Genomic DNA, 22,068 nt, shown 5'->3' with positions numbered 1-22,068 from the left:
CGTCTGGATTCCCAGATGCATGCCTCAGCTCCCAGGCTGCTCGGGGATGGCTCCACCCACTGCTGTGCACCACGTGCAGCCCTAGCAGTCAGATGGGAGGGAGGGAAGCAGGAGGGACAAGTCCCTACCTTGGGGGAGGGGGCTGGGGACAGGATTAGCTGCAGCGTCTCAAATCCAGCTGGTCCCAGAAATGCTGGGCTGGAAAATGTCACACTCAACTCTGGTCCCTCCTCCAACCCTTCCCTGCTGGGTGGACTCATTCCTGGAGAGCACCCCCTTTCCTCCCAACACCACACGGCCCTGGGAAAGACGGTGGGGCAGGGGATAAGCCCTGTCCTCCCCCATCCCACCCTCCTGCTGGGTGACAAGACATTAATTATAGATATTTGGTACTGCTCAGAATTCCAAATGTCCTAACTGCCTCATCTCCTCCCAACGGAAGCAGCTTCCATGGGGGGGAATCACAGCAAAGAGCCAAGCAGAGGCAGGAGGGAAACTTGCCTCCAAGTCCCGGCCAAGGGGGAGCCAGCTAGACAAAAGTGGTGGGAAGAACTGCAGCCCAGGCCTGCAGAAGGCAGGGCAGCTCAGCAGGCTGGGGTTGGGGGCCAGGGCTGCAGTGAGTGGCAGAGGAAGAAGGCCAGCAGTTCTGGGGCTCGGGCCAGCTCTGCCTGGCCTTACTGTGTGACCTTGGACTTAGCATTCTCCTCTTCTGGGTCTCAGAGTTCTTCCCACCCAACATTAGGCCCTGGTGAATTACACACCGCCATGAACACACTCGGGCTGTTACACCACGACGTGTAAGTAATGCCCCAGCTGTCCCTGATTTATGCCCTCCTCAGATGGCAGGCCAGTCTCACTTTAGAAACTAGAACAATCCCTTGATTCCTTTTCTTTAAGACACCAATTAACTAGGATTCAGGGTGACTCCCACAGTAAGATAGATACCCAGTCTTTCACACAACAAGACACCACTGGTGCCCGCCATAAAACGGGCACGCAATCAACAACAGTCACTGTTACAGCTATTTCGGTATGTCAAAGTCTCAAGAATCTGGCCATCTACAATCCTCAGAGACAAGTCACTTCCTGCTTCTGGGCTATAGATGGTATAAGTGTCAAGGGGCAGAAAAATAAACTATAAAAGATTACTCTGAAGCCCCACAGAGGAATGAATGCCTTGGTGCAAAGCGTGGTCCCTGGACAACATAATGGCAACAATGGACCTAGCTGGAAAAAAACAGAGGCCTGGAGTAGGAGAAATAGGAAGGCCCACACAGCACAGCCGTGGTGACCCACGAGCTGCCCCTCAGCTGCCCCTCGTTCACAGTACTCAGGAACAGACTTTCTCTCCCCTCTAGGCACGCTGACTCTCCTGGCTCCGTTCTCTTGGACAGGCTGCAGAATGAGCCCTTCCTCCAGAGCCTCAAAGATCAGGCTGCCCATTCCCCAGTGCAAAGAAGGGAAAACTAAGTCCTAAAGATGACTGTCCAGGTCCAGATGAGTCAGAGGCTAAGCAGTGCCTCCTCACAATGCGAGGAGATGCTGAGGTAGGAGAGGCCTGAGTGAGAGGGACTCCCTCTGTGGTTTTCTGAGACCCCAGTTCTCTCCTCTTAGCCCCTGACATTGGTTTATGCTCCATAAGCAGAACATGACAATTCCTCTCTCATCCCCTCTTTATTCTGAAGGCCAAGCCACACCACCTCCACCCACAGTACCGGGATCGTGACAGGAGCCCCAAGCCTGAGACAAGGGAACATTGTCTACTCAAGAGAAGCCAGCAGGAAGCGGGGAGTGGACAGCTGCTCCCCATCTTTCTGAAGCCAGAAGGAAAGGGATAGAAGAAGAAATTGAAGGTAGCAGATGGAAGAACTTCCAGGCTTAACAAGGGGGTGGAGAAGGAGGCATGGCCTAACGTAGTCTACCAGGTGTCACTGAGGCCTGTGCTTAGACAGCAGTGGGGGAGGAGGAAGCCAAGCCTGGTCACCGAGAAGCAGCTGAGGCAGCAGAGCCTGTTTGGTCCTCTCTCCTGCCCCCAGGGAGGGAATGCTCACACCACCGCCCACCTACAGAGCCTTCTGGGCACAGCCCATTATCTCCATTTTACAGAAGGGAGAGCAATCCACATAACAGGGATGAAACTGGTCCTGGGGATCTCCAGTCTGGCTCTTCTAATTACAGACTCCCCCTTCTCTCTTCTGAGGGGTGAGAGGGAACATCCAGCTGGGCCTGGAGACGGGGGAGGAGCCGAAATGTCAGAGAAAGCCTCTTTCGGGGACAGGAGAAGGCTGTATATTAGGGACTGCTCCATACCACAGCTCTCAGGAGGGAGGTCACTGGAGAACGTGAAGGGGGCAGGAGCCAGCCCAATGAAACTCTTCTTCCTCTTCGTCCTCAGTGCCTGTCCCCCAGGCTCCCTAATTTCCTGGATGCCCCTCAACTCCCACTATACTTCCATAGGAAACCATTACCTGGAAAAGGAAGCTGGGACTCCCTCCCCCCACCCTCCAAGCACAGAACTGGCTCTGCTGCTCAGGCTCCCCTAATGGGGTCTCTGAAGAAAAGCCAGATCCCAAAGTCTCCTCTGCCCACTCCCTGTCTGTCCCTCCCGGCCGCCTCCATAAAGAGGAGCAGGGCTGGGACAGAGGAAATAGAGAGGAGAGAAACGATAGGGAGTTCAAGGGGCCCTTAAGAGCTCCGAGAAGCCAAGTGACCAAATTAGTCCAGGGTGTAGGGTTTCCCAGCTTCTGAAGTCAGCAACACAGTGGGAGCCTGGGCAGGCCGCAGTTGACATAACCCCAGGCCATCCCTGAGTTCAGCTTCCAGCCCAGAGCTGCAAATCTACTTGCAACTCTCCCATGCCAGGGTAGATGTTGCCTAGAGCCAGTCTGTATCCATAGCCAAAACCTAGGTATAGCTGAGGCAAGACAAGAGAAGGGAGAGCTTTGTGGAGGATGGGAATGAGCCCGAGGCCTGGGATCAACAGGACAGAGGTGGGAGGGTCCAGAGAGGCAGATCCAGAGAGGCAGGATGAGGGGCCAGAGCCTTCACCCTGGCTCACCGAGACCGCCCTGTCTACAGGGACCAGAACTCTCAATCCCTCTTAGGGGCCTTTGCGGCCGAGCCTCAGTAGAAACCTGTCACCACACTTCCCTAACAACTCAAGCTCGAAACTCCTCTAACTGAGGAGGGGCATGTTGGCATTGGTCCCATAACTACCCAAACTCACAAAGCAGACTCTCCCAATTCTGCACAATAGCACCTGGATAGAAACTGCTTCATCCACATCCCTCAGACCCAGTCTTACAGATGGGGATGTTGAGTCACAAGAAAGGCCAATGTCAGAAAACTAGAATAAGATCAGGGGTGGACCCCTGAGGCCCTCTGCTGCTCCATAAATTAAGGCCGGTGCCTCCCTAAGTCTCCCAGGCCTTGGGACAGACTTAAAGGCAAGAACATGTCAACTGTGACCTGAAATGAGATCAGTGAAGAGCTGGGCATTGAGACCGGAGCCTGGGCTGAATGTCATCGTCCTCTCCCAGACTTTCAGTGCATTTACAACAAAAAGAACCGTGAGAATCTCAAGTTCTGAGAAACATCCCCAGGACCTCTGCAGCCACCACCAGAACACCTTGGGGCAGACAGACCCTTTGACATTAGCAACATCCTGAAGCCTCTTCAGAACCGGGATCAACTGAAGCCCAGTGCCCTTCACGTTATTCCAGGGTAGATAAGCACCTGTGGATCTGGACATCTGCCCACTGAGTAGACACAAAAGCTCCTGTCAGGTTGGTGCCCATGGCTCTCCTGTACCCCCCTCCAAATCTCTCTACAGGACTTACCACTTGTGGCTTGCTACAGCACTTGCTTGCTGGGGCAGGCTCATCTGGAGCCCTGGCAGCCCCAGAGGGCTTGGTCTCAGCAGAGGGCGGTGCGGAGGGAGGCAAGCAGGATGGGTCCACAGGACCTGGGGCGGGACCGTCACCAGAGTGGAGGCTCAGCATGTACTGCTTGGTGACATCTTCAAGTGATGGTGCCTGCAGTGTGGGATGAGCTCTCGCAGGGAAGCCCACAGGCCCTGGCACAGCCACAGGGGGTCCCACGGAAGTCCCAGGCTCAGGCACCACAATAGGTGTGAAGGTAGCAGGCACGCTGGCATGTCGAACATGTTTGGAGGAAGACCGGACTTGTGTCTGGCTACCATTTTGGTCCTGGTTGTCCTCTGCTCTCCGAAGCTCCTGGTGACTGCTCCGGGCTGGGCGCTTCTTGGAACCTCGGCGGATGAGTCGAGGGGAGAGAACATTGGCCAGTTTGGGGTCAAGATGGAAGTCGTGGTGGGCAGTGGAGGAGGCAGGTGGGGCAGGTAGGGCCCTCTCTGACTGTGCCCTGCCTCTGGCAGGACCGAGGTCTTCTGGCTCTGCCCACTGCTCTGCAAGGATAGGTTCACTGCTGGATGGAGGCAGCGTGGGCTCCACTTCTCGAATGGGCTCCCCTCCTGGGCCCTCAAATTCAGGCCCAGCCAACTCCCCACGGCGACTAGGGTCACTCAGAGATTTCTTCTTAGGGGTCTTGCCAGCGATCCTGTCTTCTCCCATACGCCCCAAGGCACCAGGCCCCTGAACAATACTCTGAATGACTTCCTGATAGTCCTTATTCTCGTCACTAACCACAGACCAGTCACTGTGGCCACTGGTCAGGCCCTCATCCATCGTTGGGGTCACTGGAAGCCCTGTCTTAGAGTTCAGTGAGCCCAGAAGGTTGCTGTCCACAGAGAACCCGGAGGGCTCCTCAGCAGCCCGATGACGCTGTGGAATAGGGTCACTCAGGGATCTGTAGGCCTCACTTGCCTCTCCACTGCTTAGATCAGCTCCACTAGGGCCTGAGGGTGGGAGTTTGCGTCTCCTGCGGAGAGCACCTGGTGTTGGGGGGGTCTCAGGAGACACAAGGGCTCTCCCACCCAGACTGTCTTCCGTCCCAACCCCATGGAGGTGGTTCATCTGAGCTGAGGTGGAGGAAAGAGGTCGCCATACCCCTGCAGGATCTAGGCTGCAAAAGGTGGCACCGAGAGGCTCGGGGCCAGAGAGCTCTGTCCCAATGCCCTCATCTGTCAGGCTGGACTCAGGGCCGGAGAGCTCCTCCTGAGACCGCTGCCCTTGGGTCATGTCGCCTGCCCAGCCGGGGCTTCTAGGGCTGACATCACTTCCATCATCCTGCTGTGCACCCATGCGCTGTATCTTCTCAAAAACCTGACGGGCCTCCTGCACATACTGATCCTGGACCACGAGTGGCAGTGGATCCTCCTCTGCCCCAGAGCCTGCCAGCAGGAGCTCAGAGGAGCTGGGTTTCAAGGCGCTGGTGCGGAGCAAGCGGCGAGCCATGGGCTTCTCTGAGCAGCTGAACGACTTTGCCCTGCGCAGGGTAGCTGTCAGGTCCTTGAGGGTGGGTCGAGTGGTGGGTGACGCTGGACTTTGGGGTGGCATGGACTCGAGTTGCTCCACTGGGCTACCTGGTGATGGTGAGTCTCCGCCATCTAGGGGACTGTTCCCGGGGCCCCCACTGGGCTTTCGGACCCTCAGCTCTGAAAGGTCTGAGCGCAGAAAACTGAGCAGCGTCAGCGTCTCGGAGGCGATATCTGGATTCGATAGTGACTTGCGCTGTCGGTTCTTGTCTAGCTCCAATCCTCCATCCCTCAGTGGCCTGGTGGTGCCTACCGGTCCCTTAGTGCGGGACCTAGTCTGGGGCCGCAGAAGGAGCCCTTCTCCGGTTCCAAAACTCGGGGAGCGATACACACCCCAGCTCACAGAACTGCGGCTGGACCATAGTTCATCATCCTTGAGGGTCTCAGTGCTAGAATAGCGACTACTACCACGGGAGCCAGCTGGGCTGGCCAGGTACGCAGGAAAGCTCACCTTAGCCACACGGAAAGGTGCTCCCCCAGTGTCAGACAGAGGCCTTAAGCTCTCCTGAGGACCTGGGACGCAGGGCTGCGTACCAGTACCCCACTCCCGGAGTCCCTCCTCCATAGAGGTTCTTGGAGATATCGGAGGTTCGGGGCTCCCGACACCACCTGCTGATCCCAAGCCGCCCGAATTTAGCTCATCACTGTCCTGGCTGCAGCCACGAACCAACAGAGAGTTTCCAGGCCTGAACCCTCTCCCTCTCCAGCGACGGCCATCCTCACCATCTGGGTCCTCATCACTGCCCGAAGAGTGGCCGCCGAGGTAGGCCGGACTCTGCGGCCCAAGCTGTGGCTGCGGTCCCTCCTCTTCCTCCTCGCTGGAACTAGCAGCCCGGCTGCGGCTGACAGGATAGGAGGAGGTAATGGAGGAGGAGGAGGAGGAGGCCCGGGCCCCGGCCTGCGGTTGGGAGAAGCTATGCCAAGAATGTAAACCATCCGCCGGACGCTGCGCCCGCTCCTGTTGCTGCTGCCGACGTCGCCTCCCCTCGATCCCCGGCCCGGACAGCGGCCGTGCAGAACGCAAGCCAGCCAGAGGGAAGCACGTTCGAGGAGGTGGCGTTGGAGGCTGCCGGGGTTCACGAACTGGGGACTCCCACGAAGCTCCGTCGGGGCTGGTCGTCCCCAGGGCTTCAGAGTCCACACTTGGTCTCCTGGAGCTCGGGCCGCCGAACAGTTTGCGCATCTCGGTGACGCTGGGCCAGGCCCCACGCTCAGTGCCTTCAGCTGCTTCTTCTGTGGTGCTGGGGGAGCAACCCTCGTCCCGGGCACCAGCGGAGTCGTTGTCCAAACGCGCCGCGTCGAAGCGCCGGGAAAGCTGGCGCACGGATGGCGAGAGGCTACGGAGCGGGCGCGGCTGCGCGGGGGCGGCCGGGGGCCCCGACGCCAGCTTGGACACGCGCCGGGAGGGCTGGCCCGGGACTGCCGCGGCTGGCCGGCACGAAGCTCGGCGCCGCAACCCGGGGGTGTCCGCGTCCTCTTCCTTCGGCCCGGGTCCGCCGCTCCAGCGCTCCAGCAGTTTGAACGAGACGCTGCGATAAAGTGGGGGCCGAGGTGACCCGTCCGCCATGGTGGTGGCAGTCACTCCGGGGGGGCTGGCCTCGGGGCCCCGCGGCCAACCCCCCCTGCACCCCTGCTCCGAGGGCGCGCAGTGGCCTCGGTCCGAGAGCCTGGATCCTGCACCCGCAGCGTGCGGCGGCTGGGGAGGAGGGTGCGGAGACCTGAGCAGAGGTTTATCAGTCGAGGATCAAGTTTCTGCGGCTGCGGACGGCAGCGGCTTCATCCTGGGCGGCCCCTCTCGCCCCAGCGTCGACCCCAGGCCCAGCCTTAACCTCCTCGAGAGCGGCCAGGGGCATCGCGGCCCGGCCGGCGAGGGGCCAAGGCTTGGTTCCTGCACTCCAAGTCCGCCTGCGAAGCCCGGCGGCCGGCCTGCCTCTCCCCTCGAGCTCCCGCTCCAGCTCCCTCTTCCTCCCCCTAGGCTGCTAGTTCTCTGCTCCCTTTTGTTGCAAATAAACTTTGAGGCAGAGGAAAGGGGGCGGGGGGCGGGGCCTGGCGCCTAAAAGAGGGGGTGGGCTCCGGGAGCGCGCGAGGCTGGGAACACTGGGGGGGGAGGGAATCAGGGAGGAGCCGAAGGAGAAACAAGATGCTTGAACATTTGTAGACCGAAACGACCCTCTTAGAGGAGTCCGTCGGGAAAGCTGTGGGCTGATCCTCCCCGGGGACTCGTTCAGATACACGGGAGCTCAGAGAGTGGACAACTCTGCAGAACGTAGCACCGCGACTGAGCCTCTTTCACGCGGGAACCTCTGCCGGAGGGGCTCCAACATGGCAACCCAAGACCCACAAACTCTGGTACACACCGATACTCAGGTACACGCAGAAACTCTTCTGGCCGGAAAAGAGGTGGGACCCAGGGTGACGTGGGCGGGGCAGGCCCACCCGAGCGCTTGCGGCTCCCCACCTTGCTCAGACCACGCCCCTCACCCATCCTTCAGCGGCGAATCCCGCTGCACCACGCCCATGTTCCGCCCCGCACTCAAACGCTCCACCTATATCCCACCTCCCTGGGGCCTGTCCATCTCTGACTGTCCCTTAACCCACCCTGTGCTGCTCTAGAAGTCCCACCTCTCAGGACTATTACACACAACTCCCCGCTCCATTTTCCCAGCTGCCCCCCACCCCACCCCCTTGGTCCTGGGAGCCTCTAATCTCTACACCCCGCCTCCTCCTTCTCCCTGCGGTCGGGGGTACGTGGCTCTTGCGCCCTCTGCGGGCCGGATTCTCTGCTCCCTCCGAGCTCTGTAGAGATAAAACCCCATCCACCCACAACCAACCATGGAAGAGTTAGGAAGGTTTCACTCGCTTTCAGGCGTTTCCTGCCCCCTTACTTTGCCAAGCACTCTGCCCTTTCTTCGGCATTCCGCACAAAGGGAGGTTGGACGGGAACGCCCTCATCTTCCTACCGCCAAACCTATACTCCTACCTGCGGCTGCTCCACCCTTCAGACCAGGAAGGTGTAGGTCTCTCCTGCTGCAACAATGATCTACCCTAGAGCTCCCCTCCCGCCTCTACTGCAGTCTGGCAAGTCTAAAATTGTTCTGGTTACTGAGGCGTCAATTTCTTCCCACCCTCATCTGCTTCTGTTAGGTCCCTCTTTGCCCAGACGGTTTAAATGTAGGACTCCACATCTAAACGAGTGAGACTATATGGACTGCCTAGGAGGTACGGGTAATAGTTTATGTATTTTATTAAATCCTCGAGCTACTCTTGGGGATAAATGCTATTAAAGACATAACAAAGGCCGTTGTAGAAGTCGGAAGGAAAGGGCAGCTCACGTGTGACTCAAATTCAGACTTTAAGGTCTTCAATCATCACGCGCCTTCAGACAGCTTTCCCTGGCTTCAGATCTTGATGAAGAAGGAGGGTCTGTCCCCAGCAGCCCTGCCTCTCTGTCAGTGGGCGGTGGGCAGAGCTCAGCCTCCTTGGGAACAGGACAAACTCCTTCCGCTCTGTTACGTGTAGGCCCCATTCCTCTCATGCTCACCTCATAAGCAGTTAAGGTCAGTGGCGCATGCTTTCCCCAACCAACCCCAGGGCCGCGTCAGTCCCAGCCAAAGACTCTCAGTGCCAGTAACCGGATGTGGGGAGCAAGATGGGGAGAGGGCAGCATGCTGGCTGCAGAGTAAGGGAAGGCAGCCTCTAGCTGGACCCCAGGCCCTTGCTGCTCACACAACCCCCAGGGTAAGAAGCTGTTCTCCTGCTGGACCACCCATTAGTTTGTAGGAAGGCTCCAGGCGTGGAGATAGCCCTCCTGAGTTGAGACCAGCCTCTTGCTAGTCCCTTGCCCAATTTTATCTCAGTTCTGCCTCAAAGGGTATAAGCGGTAAATCTTGTCCTCACCACTGACAAGTTAGTGGGCAAGGAAGAGAGCCCTGCTGGGCTTGTGCCGCTCTGCTCTGCCTTGCTTGGTGACAATGAATAAACCTCCATGCTTCTTTGGGCCGCAGCTGCCTTGTCGGAAAAGTGAGGTGGAGTCAGGTTCCCCTCAGCAAGTTCAGGTGTGTATGGAGTCACTGTCTCCCTCCATGATGATGGTTCCTATGGCATGACGTGGTCTTTTCTTTTGTTGTACTGGGATCAAACCCAGGGCTTTGGGTATGCTTGGTAGTCACGCCTCTACTGCTCAGCCACAGCCCCAGGTCTGAAGTATGTGCTCTTCCAGCTTCAATGCACTGTTAGATTTTGCCTTCAGGACACTTCTGAGACAGGTCTTTATCCCACATCCCAAACAGGCAAACTGATGGAGAAGGAATAGAGACTCAGGTCATAGGCCCCAAGAGTCCTGCCACCTATGCTTGGCTGAAGTAAGCTAGCCTGGCCCCTAGCCCCACTTGTGAGGAGGGAGGATATTTAAGGATCTTGGCCAGGCAGAGTGGCATCTCACTCCGGTCTCTTTTTATTTTTATTTTGCTTTATGTATGTGGGTGTTCTTGCCTGCCTGCGTGTGTCTCTTTTGTCTGCCTATATGTGTTCAGATTCCCTTGGAGCTCAGGTCTCCAAGAAGGTTGTGAGATGCCATGTGAGTGTCTGTGAGCCTCAGGCTTCTCTTCTGTGGGGGAATGAATGAGTGTGATCTACTCACTCAGCCGGTAACCTTGTGAGGTCAGAGCTGTAGAAGTCCTTGGGAAAAATCAATATGGAAAGGTTGGATGATCAAGGTCATGTGCAGGATGGCCAATGGAACTTAATAGAACCACGTGTCCCCGGAAAGGAGCTCTCTGAAGGGGAGATCTGGCTTCTGACTCCTTTCCAAAGCCAAACAGTCTCTCGGACACTACCTGTACCCCCACATTAGACCTGGGGTGCCTAGGATTTCATTAGTCAGCATCTCTTGTTCACTTTACATTCTCATCACTTGCCTGGCTGACTCTTACCAAAAAACAAAACAGCCAGGACATTTGTAGTAACTTCCGTCTCATTCCTGTGTCCCACCACTGAGGGACAGCCTCAGACCCGTCTCGGACCTGTGCTAATCAGCGTTCATATGTTCTCTCTCTCTCCCTCCTTCTCTCCTTTCTCTCTCTCCTCCCTCTGCCCCCCACAGGATCTCTTGTAACACATCTCAGCCTCAAACTCTTTGTATAGCTGAGGATGACCTCCAACCCCTGTTCCTCCCGCCTCTTCCTCCCAGGTGTTAGGATTACATGCAGCACTGTGCCTGGCTTTTTTGTTGTATTTTAAGAGGTACTCTTGTGTGTGTGTGTGTGTGTGTGTGTGTGTGTGTGTGTGTGTGAATAAATGTTTTGCCTGTATGTATGTATGTGCACCATGAGTGTGACTACTGCCCGAGGAACCCAAAAGAGGGGTTCACTTATGAGCTGTCATGTGGGTACTGGGAACCGAACCCGGGTCCTCCTCGAGAGCAATAAGTGCTCCTAACTGCTAAGCCATCTCTCCAGCTCCGGGTTTTGTCTTATTTGGTTTTATTGCAGTTACACAGTCCTCAAACTATTTTTATTTTAGTATTTCTGTTGATGTTGGTTTTGTTGTTGCTTTTGTTTTGTTTTGTGTTTGGCCTCAACTTCCTGTCCTCCTGCCTCAGCCTCTAGTTTCTGAGGATCATTACAGACAGGCATGTATTGGGTTTTTTGTCTGTTTAGTTTGTTTTTTTAATAATTTATTTTTTATGTGCACTGGTATTTTGCTTGCGTGCATGTCTATATGAAGGTGTCAGAAGCCCCGTAGCTGGAGTTACAGACAGCTGCAAGCCGCCATGTGGGTGCTGGGAATTGAACCAGATCCTCTGGAAGAGCAGCAATGCTCTTAACCACTGAGCCATCTCTCCAGCCCTCTCTTTGTTTGTTTTTCAAGCAGGGTCTCACTGTGTAGATCTGGCTGGCCTGGAATAATTGCTATATAAACCAGGCTGGCCTCAAACTCATAGAGATGCCTGTGCCTCCCGAGTGCTGGGATTAAAAGTGTGTGCCACCATGCCCCACTTGGATGCTTCTGAGTTTCATTTTGTTTCACTGCTCTCTGTGTGTGAGTATATGTATGTGTTGCTAGGATTGGACTCTGGACCTCATACATACTAGACAAATTGTATACCACTGAACTAAATCCCCAACACACATCTCCCCCCTTTTTTTTGAGACAGGGTTTCAGTAAGTTACTCAAGCTGGCCCCAAACTCATTCTGTAATCTCGGCAGGCCTTGATCTCAATCCTTCTGCCTCCACCCCTCAAGTAGCTAGAATTACAGGCTTCTGTAATTGCTTTAGTTTTTTGTGGTTTTTTTTTTTTTTTTTTTTTTTCGAGACAGGGTTTCTCTGTGTAGCTTTGCGCCTTTCCTGGGACTCACTTGGTAGTCCAGGCTGGCCTCGAACTCACAGAGATCCGCCTGGCTCTGCCTCCCGAGTGCTGGGATTAAAGGCGTGCGCCACCACCGCCCGGCTGCTTTAGTTTTTTGAAATGCGTGCGGGGTCAGTGGGTAAAGACACTTGTTGCCAAGACTGACCTCCTGAGTTTGATCCCTGGGACCCACATGTTAGAAGAAGAAAACCAACTCTTGAAAGTTTCTGATCACCACACACACAATAAATAAAATAATAAAAAAAAAATATATATATATATGTATATATAAAGAAGTGTCACAGTCCAGGCCCACCTTCAACTATCTGTGTGGCCTGACTGGCCTCCCACGTGCTGTGAGCCATCATGCCCTGCTTTAGTTCTTTATATTTTGGAGAGACTTCTTGTTCTTTAATATTATACTGCTAAGGCTTAAGTGCCGCATGTTGGTATAATTAATTCTAGATGCATGAGCTATTCTAGTGTATTGATCCATCGTCTTAATGGATAGTTGGCAGTATCGATGAACTTTTGTATGGCTTTGGAACTCATGGACAAAGGTGCTTGTGGCAAAAGTGTATAAGCATTAAACATTCAGAGGCACTGTGAAAGCCAGGATGGAGTATCCCTGCCATTAGGAGGCACTGTGAAAGCCACAATGGAGTATCCCTGCTGTGGTTTTGGGTAATCTGGTCTTCCGTTTTATGACATGCATGTACTCCCACTCAGCCTCAAGTCACACTGGGGCTGACCCTCCCAGGTTATCAGCCATCTTTAAGATGCCTCCTGGGTATTTCCAGCCCGTCAGTGGCTCTTAGTTTCCTTCAGGTTCCAGCCTACATCTTGACCCCTATCCCAATTAAACCACTGCCTGGCCTTTACCTAGGGGGTGACAAAATCTGACTAAAGGGTTCGTTTTGGCTGGGGCTGGGGACATGGCCTAGAAACAAACAAAAGCAAAACAACAAACCCCACAAAATCACATTTATTTATCTCTCTTATGCAAAAGTTTTGGCAAGTGGATGGGAACACGAGCTTCCCCCAGCTTCTTCCTCCTTGTAAGAAGTGGGTCCCAGGGATCAAGACCTTGCCTTCACGTTCGTGATCGTGCACCAGCAGTCCCCTCACCTTGTAAACAAGAAAGGTTGGGGAGAAGACCTTCGTTGGATTTTGCAGTGTTAGGGATTAAGCCCAGGGGCTAGCACACTCTAGTTATGTGCTATTGAGCCGTAGCCCCAAACTTGATTGTCTGAGTCAGGGCTTCACCGTGCAGACCAGGCTGGCCTGGAGCTTGTTACCCTCCTGTGACAGCTTCCTGAGTTCTGGGATAACAGGCATGAATTGACCAGCCCCCGAGACATCGGTGTCTTAGCTTTGTGGCCATGTAGAACTTCTTGAGGGCCAGACCCAGGCCTGTTGAACCAAGTTTTACTCTCTGTATGGTTTGGGGTTGTGGGGAAAGCTTCTGGCACCATGGTCCCAATGGCAAATATGCGGCTGCCAGTGCCTCGGGGTCTGCCCTGGGGCCTCAGACTCTCCGCCTCTGCCACTTGGCTGTGAGCTTCTGCAGGAGCTCATGGGGCTGCCTCCGGAACTTCTGCTGTGTGAAGTAGAAGAGGATGGGGTCCAGTACACTGTTGGCACTGGCGAAGGGCCGAGTGCCTTTGTAGGCCGCTGCGAAGGTCTCCAGTACAGGGCAAGAGACCCCAGGCGTGGACCGCACAGCCAAGTAAGCTGTCTTAGTGATGTGGAAAGGCAAGAAGCTGATGGCGAAGACAGCCGCCACCACCACAGCCATACGGGCCGCCTTGCTGCGCCGCTCTTGGGCCACAGGTCCTGCTGGGCCATCCTGACGGCACAGGCGGCGGGCCATGCGACAGTAGCAGGCCAGTAAGGCTGTGAAGGGCAGCAAGAAGCCGATGACCGTGAGAGCCATGCCATAGGGCAGGTAGCGGGTGGAAAGGACCGGTGGGCTCAGGTCGTAGCAGACAGTGCGGTTGCGCTGGATGCCCGTGGCAGCAAAGACGGCTGTGGGCAGGCACTGAGTTGTGACGGCCAGCCACACGGCTCCACACACCACCCAGGCAGCGCGGCGACCCCCACGCTTGTGCCAGGGGGCCAGGGGATGGCAGATCCCGAGGTAGCGCTGGAAGCTAATGCAGGTGAGGAACAGGATGCTACCGTGTAGGTTGGCATAGAAGAGGAAGCGCACGAGGCGGCAGGCCAGGTCTCCGAAGGGCCAGTGGTCCCCTCTGGCGTAGTTATAGATGAGTAGGGGCAGGGAACAGGCATACAGCAGGTCTGCCAGTGCCAGGTTCAGGGTATACACAGCTGAACGGGTCAGGGTCCGGCGGGATGAGCAGATCTGGGCGATGACACAGATGTTCAGTGGCAAGCCGACCACCAGCACCACTGAGTATACCGGGGGTAGCAGCAGCCGCTTGAAATCCTCACGGTAGACGCACGTGGTGGGCGGCAAGCCAGGCGCCTGGGTGGTGCCATTGTCCCGCTCCATAACTGCCCAACTGCTTTTCCTATGCTGGGAGAAGCTGGGGAAGTAATACACATCCTATCAGTGGCGTGCTCACTGGCGACCCCATGGGCCCTATCTACGCCTTGAACTATCTGAACAAGTCCTTAACTTGGTCGCCTCTTAAGGCTCATCACCCTACAAAGATCCGTACAGATCTCATATCATGGAAATGTGTGCTCCGATAAAGCTCAAGCTTGAGAGAAATCAAAGCCGATTTCTTTCTCTAGTATTGATTTCCTCTCAGCTTTTCCCAGTGAACTTCTATTCATCCCTCACAACCCTAGTCAATTGTCTCTTCTGTGAGGGGGGCGTTGATGGGCTTGGGTTCAAATCACAGCTGTGTTGCTTCCTGCCCACATGATCTTGGGGTGGGGATTTATCTCCTCACCCTATCGGAGGAATAAGGGAATGTTGTCTTTAGGTTAGAAGCACACACACACGCACACATACACACACACACACACACACACACACACGCGCGCGCGCGCGCGTGACTTCTCCAGAGCTCCCTAGGGGGTAGGGATGTGGTAATGGTATGTACCTGTCTCATGCAGATCGAAGACCTTTTAGAAGGAAGTACCAGGTTTGGTGTCCTCCGCGTCTTCAAGGCAGATTGGGTCCAGGACAAGGTGCTCTGGTGGCTCTTTGTTTACCCCTGTGGACAGTGCACACACCGAGAGCTCCCCGAGGGAAACGCCAGCGTCCTCAGCCTGAATTCCACCTTCAGAGCCATAGTTCTTTCAGTCTCAGCTTATCTGTGAACCAGGAGAGGTGACTCAGGTGCTACAGGAAACTTCCTCCCAGTTGACCTTAGCGGGTGGGGTTGGGGGAGGCTAGAGCAGTTCGGGTCATTCACTACTGCTCTAGTACCCAAATCAGGAGGCTCACAACTCTCTGGAACTCCAGCTTCAAAGGATCCAATGCCTCTGGTATTTGCACACACATGAACATGCACAAGCACCCATGCAGATGGCTCAGTGGTTAAGAGCACTGGCTGCTCTTCTAGAAGATCCAGGTTCAATTCCCGGCACCCACATGGCAGCTCACAACTGTCTGTAACTCCAGTTCCAGGGGATCTGACACCCTCACACAGACACACAAACAGGCAAAACCACACAAAAATTATAAAAATAAACAAACAAACAACAACAACAACAAAAATGCTGGAGGTGGTCCCTGGTGGCCAGAGTGAAACTCCAGTTCTCAAGGGGGAACCAATCAGGATCCAGGCTGGCCAAGCGTCACAGAGATGGAACCAATCAGGATCCAAGCTGGCCAAACGTCACAGAGATGGAACCAATCAGCAGCCAAGCTGGCCAAGCGTCACAGAGATGGAACCAATCAGGATCCAGGCTGGCCAAGCATCGCAGAGATGGAACCAATCAGGATCCAGGCTGGCCAAGCATCACAGAGATGGAACCAATCAGAAGCCAAGCTGGCCAAGCATCAGAAATGGAAACTAGATGTGAATGTTAAATAAGTAAAATAAAAAGCTTTCCCAAGAGAATGAAGATCCTGGTGGCTGAGGAGGGTTCTCATTAGTAGGAGGAAGGACACCCAGGTAGGGACAGGGTGGGACAGGCATGGATGGAAGTGGCTGTGTCCCTGTCCTTCCTTAGGGGGCCCTGTGGCTCTCTGACCACCCATGGAGGAAACTGTAGTGGCCTCTTGTTTCTCCAGCCTCTGGGGAGACTGGTCTTTCTAAGACTTTCTCCTTGGAAGGAGCAAGAGCTGCAGAAAAAGCCTTTGAGTAGACCTCGGGCATCATCCACTCCCCGATGATACTCCGCTCTGTCTCTGAGGACCAAGGGAGCTGTGTTCCCTCTCCTGGGGTGGTGACTAGCGGGAGGGCTCCCTTGACCCCAACTGTGAACAGCAACTGATGTTGACTGTCATATCTGCCATCCACTCTCAGGCCCTAAGTCCTAGACTAGCTCAAATCCCAGCTTTTTTTCTGGACTCCAGCTGTGCTGCTGTGTAGGAACCTTTTAAGAGGTTCCTCTGCTCTCAGGAAACACCTAAGCTCCTCCCCTGGTGTTCAAAGCCCGCATCATCCCTCTGGCTGTGGCTGAAGGTCCCCAAGTCCTCTCCACACTCCCCTCATTCCTGCTCTTCCTCACTCATCCCACTGTTCCCAACGGCCAGTACAGCTGAGACCTAGCATCCTCTCTGGCCTGTCCATCTTTGCTGATCTTTTCACAGATGCGCTCGCTCCTAGTCCACCTCTGTTAGCCATAGCCTAAGCACCCCCAAGCTCATGAGCCCATGGCATCCCTCCTTTGAGTCCCCGGCTGAGCAGACCCCACCCAGCTTGCCAAGGTGTCCAGCCACCCCTGTCCCACCCCTTACTGGCCTGTTTCCTCAAGACACAGATACTCACAGGCAGCATCTCATCACCATCTCAGGTCAATGGTACCAAGTGTGTTGGGGCAAAGGACCCTCAGACATGGGGCTGCCCACGCTCCTGTCCTCAGCCACGCTGTAGCATCTCTGAAGTGACTTTGGACAGCTTCCTCTGCTTCCTGACCCTGCTGGCTCTGACTGAAATAGCCCTGGGGGGGGCACCTCCCTGCTATCCCCCCCCCCACACCTTAGCCTGGCGGAAACAGACTGGAGGAACACAGAGCCAAACAAAAGGCATCCTTCCCAGAACTCTCCAGCCGTGGGAGGAGGGGACAAGGGGACAGAAAGAGGGATGGGGGGTGAGCAGACCCAGCCCTACAGACCCAGCAGATGCCTTCCACCCAGCTCTCCCTCAGTGTTCTCATCTGTTAAATGGGCAGATGGGTTATGACAGTTCCCGGTCCTTCCCTTAGCTGCCACACCCGGGTCACCAGGAATCCATTCACCTCTCTGATCCTGCACTCCTGTACCCACCCTCCATTCTCCACTCACTTGGTAGGTCATCTACTGACATTCCTGTCGGTGCCTCTCTCGAGATGGCAATCCACTTAGGAACTTGCTTACCCAGCTGCTTCTCACGCTTTCCTTCCCACATGTCCTTTTTGCCTTTGTTAAGCACCTACTGTATGCCATCAGCTCCCCCCACGTCCCCCCATCACAGTCACAGTCCCTTCTACACAAGGACCCAGGCTCGTGAGAGTGGGGGTGGTGATGGGCACAGAAATGAGGCTCTGGAGCTGTTGGAACAACTGGAGGGTGAGAGGTGACTTCTCACTGTCCTTCAGGGTGGAGGCAGCATTCAGAGAGGGTGACCTGAAGATGGGCTCCGGTGGGGAGCCACTGAGGCAAGTCGGAGGGGGTAGGGCGGTGCAGGGAATGAGTGCCGAGCTGGTAAGTGGGGGCAGGGCTTACATCTTGCTCCCCTCCCACGCCCATCTGCCTCTCTCAGCTGCTGGCTAGAACGTCAGAGTTGCCACCTGCATGTCGGAATATCACAGACAGGACTCATTACCCTGTCACTTGTAGAGAAGCTTCTAGAGTGTAGAGGCCATCCGGGCACTAGCTTACCCCAAGCCCACTTCACAGGACTGTGGAACCAAGGGGGAGCCAACACTTTGAACCAAAATGAGATCATGATTGAGCTGCAGGTAAACACTTGGCCAGCTGTGTACAAATTGGGCACCTACGGTTTATTTGTGTGTGTGCCAGGAGATCCAGCAGGCTCGGTGATCTGTCCTTCTTCCCAGTAGCTAGCTTCTTCTGATGTTCCCAGGACTGCCTCCTGTGACCCAGGGTCAGTCAGGGTTGAGGCCACTTTGAAGGCCTAAGGAAGATGGGGTGCTGGCCCTGGGGCAAGGCTTGGCTCACACCTCTGAATGGTTGTGGCTCCTCCAGTGATGGGAGTCATCCTTGCAATGAGAGCCTGAAGCCATGAGATGGCGCTAGTGGACAGCTGACGAGGACAAGGCTGGTGCCGCAGGGACCTCCCGTCAGGTTGGCACTGAGCAAGCCCAGGACATGTCCCTAGCCCCGTTCCTCTGGCCCTCCTCAGGTTTCCTCCTATTTATACACCCCAACAAGCTCGGGCCTCTGTCTGATCCTCACCCTCTCGATGTGGCTCACAGCAGCCATTTGAGTGTCCGGCCAGGGGTATCGCCCTGATGCCGGGCATCTTCCACCCATCTCTACCCCAGGCACCTGGGTGTACCACCAGCAGAAACACTGCAGCCCCTCACCCCCACCGAGGGACAACCTCTGCCTGCTTCCTTTCCTTAGTTCAGATCACAAATATGAGGACAGTTCTGCTGCATCATCGACTGAATACCAACACCAGGAAGAACTGACTCCGTGCTCTTGGTGCTACTTAGATCCTGGGGTCTCAGGATGCCCTTTGACTGACCCTCCACGTCTAGAGGGACGAGGAAGCCTGTGGGACAGGGGCGGGAGCTGGAAGCTTGAGTCACCACCTACCAGCAATGCCCTGCTGCTACTGCTGGACCTGTGACGAGGCTTCCAAGCTTTCGACTGCCTCCCTGCCAGGAAACCCACTTGCTGTACCCCAGCCCCGTGAATTTAGCAGCAGAGGTACAGGATGGTGGGGTCAAGACTTGGCTTCCTTCTTCTGAGTCAGGCTGAGACCCACCATCAGCCTGCTGTGTGGCTTAGGGCCAGCTATCCACCCTCTCTGAGTCTGAGAAACTTATGGTAGCATGTTCCCTTCCTTACAGAGACAGCATACCCTCTCCAGGCACCACCCAGCCCTGACTCTGCGTGGCATCCAGCCTGAGTGCCTTGGAGCCTACCTCCAGCCAGCCTCAGGCTGGTTCCTGATACCAGTCCCCGGCACCTGGAGGACAGTGGACAAGGGACAGAATCCTTATTAGGACAGTTCTGATCCCACCAGGCTACAGCTGGTAAACCCAGCACAGGACTGCAGGGGGACAGGGATCTGCTTTCTCTTCTCTCTTTTACTTCCCCTTCCCCCTCTGCCCAGCAGGGACCAAGTGGAACCGAAAGCTCCATTTTGAGCATGAAGAAGCAGCTGCAGCCTGGGTCTGGGGCCCCTTCCTTTGCTTACTTTGGTCCATAGCCCTCTTTCTGGGACCACTGCCTCCACCCAGCACTTCCAATAAAGCCTGGCCCTGGAGCTGGTGTGGGAGGCACCCTGCTCTGTGCCTGGACCCCGGGCTCTCCCATCCCTTCCTCTCTGTGGACCCAGTGACTTCAGGACCCAGTGAGTGTCTGCTGCTCAGCTGTAAGGACTGCAGTTGGCTGCAGACCACTAGTGCCGCAGACCTGTCCATCCTCCAGTAACCAGGTGGTGGTGGTTACTTCGCGTGGTGATGGAACAGAGATGGCTTGGGCCTAGCACTTGCCCTGCCAAGCAGGTGCATCTGAAGGAGCCCTCGTTTCAGAGCCTGGAGGATGCGGGAGAGTGACCTGCCCGTGTGAGAGGAGTGTGTGACCACCTCAGGGGTGGTGAGACTCCCCCACTGGGCATCTGGAAGTCCAGGCGGGAGTTTTGACGAATGGTTGAGAAGAAGGTTTTTTGTAGGGCTTGCAAAGCTGGGAGGCGTGAGACTGTGTGCCAGGCATGGTCCTAGGTCCTGGAGATAAAACCACGAGGGAGGGGACTGTCAAAACCCAAGGGTGGCAGTGTAAGGACAGGGAGCACAGGAGCCCCTGAGAACACCGTGGAACTTCTGGATCCAGCTGTGCCTGAGGCTTCAGCCTCCCACTGGACTGTAGTGGGATACACGCTGATAAATTCTTACTTTGCCTCAGTCCACTAGACCTGGATTTCTGTCCCTTGATATCAACCGTCCAAAGCCAGGCATGGTGGTGCCGGCCTATAATCCTTACACTTGGGAGGTAGAGTCAGGGGCATTAGGCGTTCAAGGTCATCCTCAGCTACATAGCGAATTAGAAAGAAGAGCTGGGGATGTAGCTGTTAGTTCTTCCTTAAAGTTCATAAAAACCCTGGGTCCAGTCTACAGTGCCGCATAGCCCAGGCATGGGGAGATGGAAGCAGGAAGAGCCAAAGTTTTAAGGTCATCCTCAGCTATGTGAGTTCAAAGCCAGCCTGGCATACATGAGATTTTATTTCAAAAAGGGTTGGGGGAGAAAGGAAGGAAGGAGGGAAAGAAGAAAATAAGAAGGGCCTGGAGAGATGGCTCAGTGGTTAAGAGCTTATACTGTTCTTACAGAGGACCAAAGTTTGGTTCCCAGCCTCTGATCAGGTGCTTACAACTGCCTAGGACTTGACTCCAGGGAATCTGGTGCCTCTGACCTCCACAGGAACCCACACTCATGTGCACATATGCACACACATACACATAGTTAAATTTGTGTGTGTGTGTGTGTGTGTGTGTGTGTGTGTGTGTGTGTGTGTGTTTCTGGACAAACTGTTACACAGTTTTCTCTGTGTAACAGCCATGATTGTCCTGGAACTCACTCTGTAGACCAAGCTGGCCTCGAACTCACAGAGATCCCCCTGCCTCTGCCTCCTGAGTGCTGGGATTAAAGGCATGCATCACCACTGCTCTGCTTTAAATATATAGTTTTGAATCACCATCTTGCCTGTAGTTCTGATCTGCAGTAGGGCCTCCCTATCTTCTCACACAGTTTCGGTCCAGGATCCCATCATCTCTGCCTGGGAAACTAGAATGGGAGGGGAGGTGGGGACACAAAACTGTCTGGTGGACACCATGGCAGCCAGGGAGCTTCTCGGAGTGACCATATCATCTCAGTAGCTCCTGGTGGGACCATGGAACTCATCTGGGCTCCACCTGCTGTGTGTCCTAGAGAGGTCACTTTCCTCCTTGAGCCCCATCTTCCCTGATACTCACTGCTAACTTCCTGGCTGATTAGTGGAAGCCAGCACTGGGTTAAGGGCTCTGGTACCAGGATCTTACATGGGATGGGCTTTACTGGTCCCACTTTGCAAATGAGGAGTCGGGGGGCTATTGTTTGGATGTGGTGTCTCCCTACAAAGCTGATATGTTAAAAAGCTTTGTCCCCAGCTGGTAACTCTAGATAGGTGACAGGATCACCAGGCCATTGACCTTCTCTATGAATTAGCTCGTGCACAGTTCCCGTTGGATGGGATATTAGAAGGGATCACGAGGCCATTGACCTTCTCTATGAATTAGCTCGTGCACAGTTCCCGTTGGATGGGATATTAGAAGGTAGGGACTGGTGGTTGGAGAGAGTGGGTCAAGAGGGTGAGATTTTAAAGGACGGGTCTTGTTCTCCTCCTCCTCTTCCCCCTCCCCGCTCTCAATCTGCTTGCTGCCACCAGGGAAGCGGCCTTGTTCCACCATGCCCTTCTCTATGCTGTTCCTGCATTGCCGCAGGCCCGTAGCTCTGAGCCAAGAGATGGCAAGCTTGGGAATCATGAACTGAAAGAAATCCTTAAATGATTGTGTCTCAGATTTTGTCACCGTGTCACATAACTAGGCTCAGACAAGGTGGTGACGTGTCTGAGGTGATGGTGAGTCAGTGGCCAGTTGGGAGCTGAATGCAGATTTGAGTAATGATAAAGTCTGTTCTGGGAAGAGAAGTGACATTTCCCTATCAGAAACCTGAAGCCAAAGAGGTTAGGAGTTTGCCAATGCACACAATAGGCCCCTCATGGCACCACTTCCCAGGAATAGGTTAGGACAATGGAGGTTAAGAGTCAGGGCCCATGGGGCCTGGATCAGACACACTCACTCCCTCCCCCCTCCAACTCTGTGAGACACTGGAGACAAGATCGGCTTTGCTTTTGGGTCTCCAGTTCCCTGGAAACCCTGGGAAAGGTTGGGTGAATGAATCCTGTCCATGAAGAT

General features: G+C 55.0%; 2 protein-coding genes across 2 annotated transcripts in view; both read right to left on the bottom strand.

Annotated features, from left to right (window-relative positions):
* Arhgef17 (Rho guanine nucleotide exchange factor 17) overlaps positions 1-7,437 on the bottom strand; it is a 58,920-nt gene extending 51,483 nt beyond the window's left edge. Inside the window, exon 1 of the mRNA XM_059270395.1 lies at positions 3,840-7,437. Coding sequence (XP_059126378.1) covers positions 3,840-7,022 — 3,183 coding nt within the window. The 5' untranslated portion in view covers positions 7,023-7,437. The remainder of the gene's footprint in view (positions 1-3,839) is intronic.
* Positions 7,438-12,778: 5,341 nt separating this feature from the next.
* P2ry6 (pyrimidinergic receptor P2Y6) lies at positions 12,779-15,123 on the bottom strand. Its single transcript, XM_059252971.1, has 2 exons — positions 14,877-15,123; positions 12,779-14,351 (listed from the first exon to the last, which is right to left on the bottom strand). Exon 2 carries the CDS (start codon positions 14,315-14,317, stop codon positions 13,331-13,333), a length of 987 nt encoding a protein of 328 aa, XP_059108954.1. The 5' UTR covers positions 14,318-14,351; positions 14,877-15,123; the 3' UTR covers positions 12,779-13,330.
* Positions 15,124-22,068: the final 6,945 nt, after the last annotated feature.

This window comes from Peromyscus eremicus, chromosome 1 (assembly GCF_949786415.1).
Source record: "Peromyscus eremicus chromosome 1, PerEre_H2_v1, whole genome shotgun sequence".
In the NCBI taxonomy this organism is placed as follows: Eukaryota; Metazoa; Chordata; class Mammalia; order Rodentia; family Cricetidae; genus Peromyscus; species Peromyscus eremicus.
This window is presented reverse-complemented; position numbering and strand designations above follow the sequence as displayed.

What these genes read in the sequence shown, in the direction of transcription:
- P2ry6 (XM_059252971.1), bottom strand. Translation starts at nt 14,317, where the DNA reads ATGGAGCGGGACAATGGCACCACCCAGGCGCCTGGCTTGCCGCCCACC.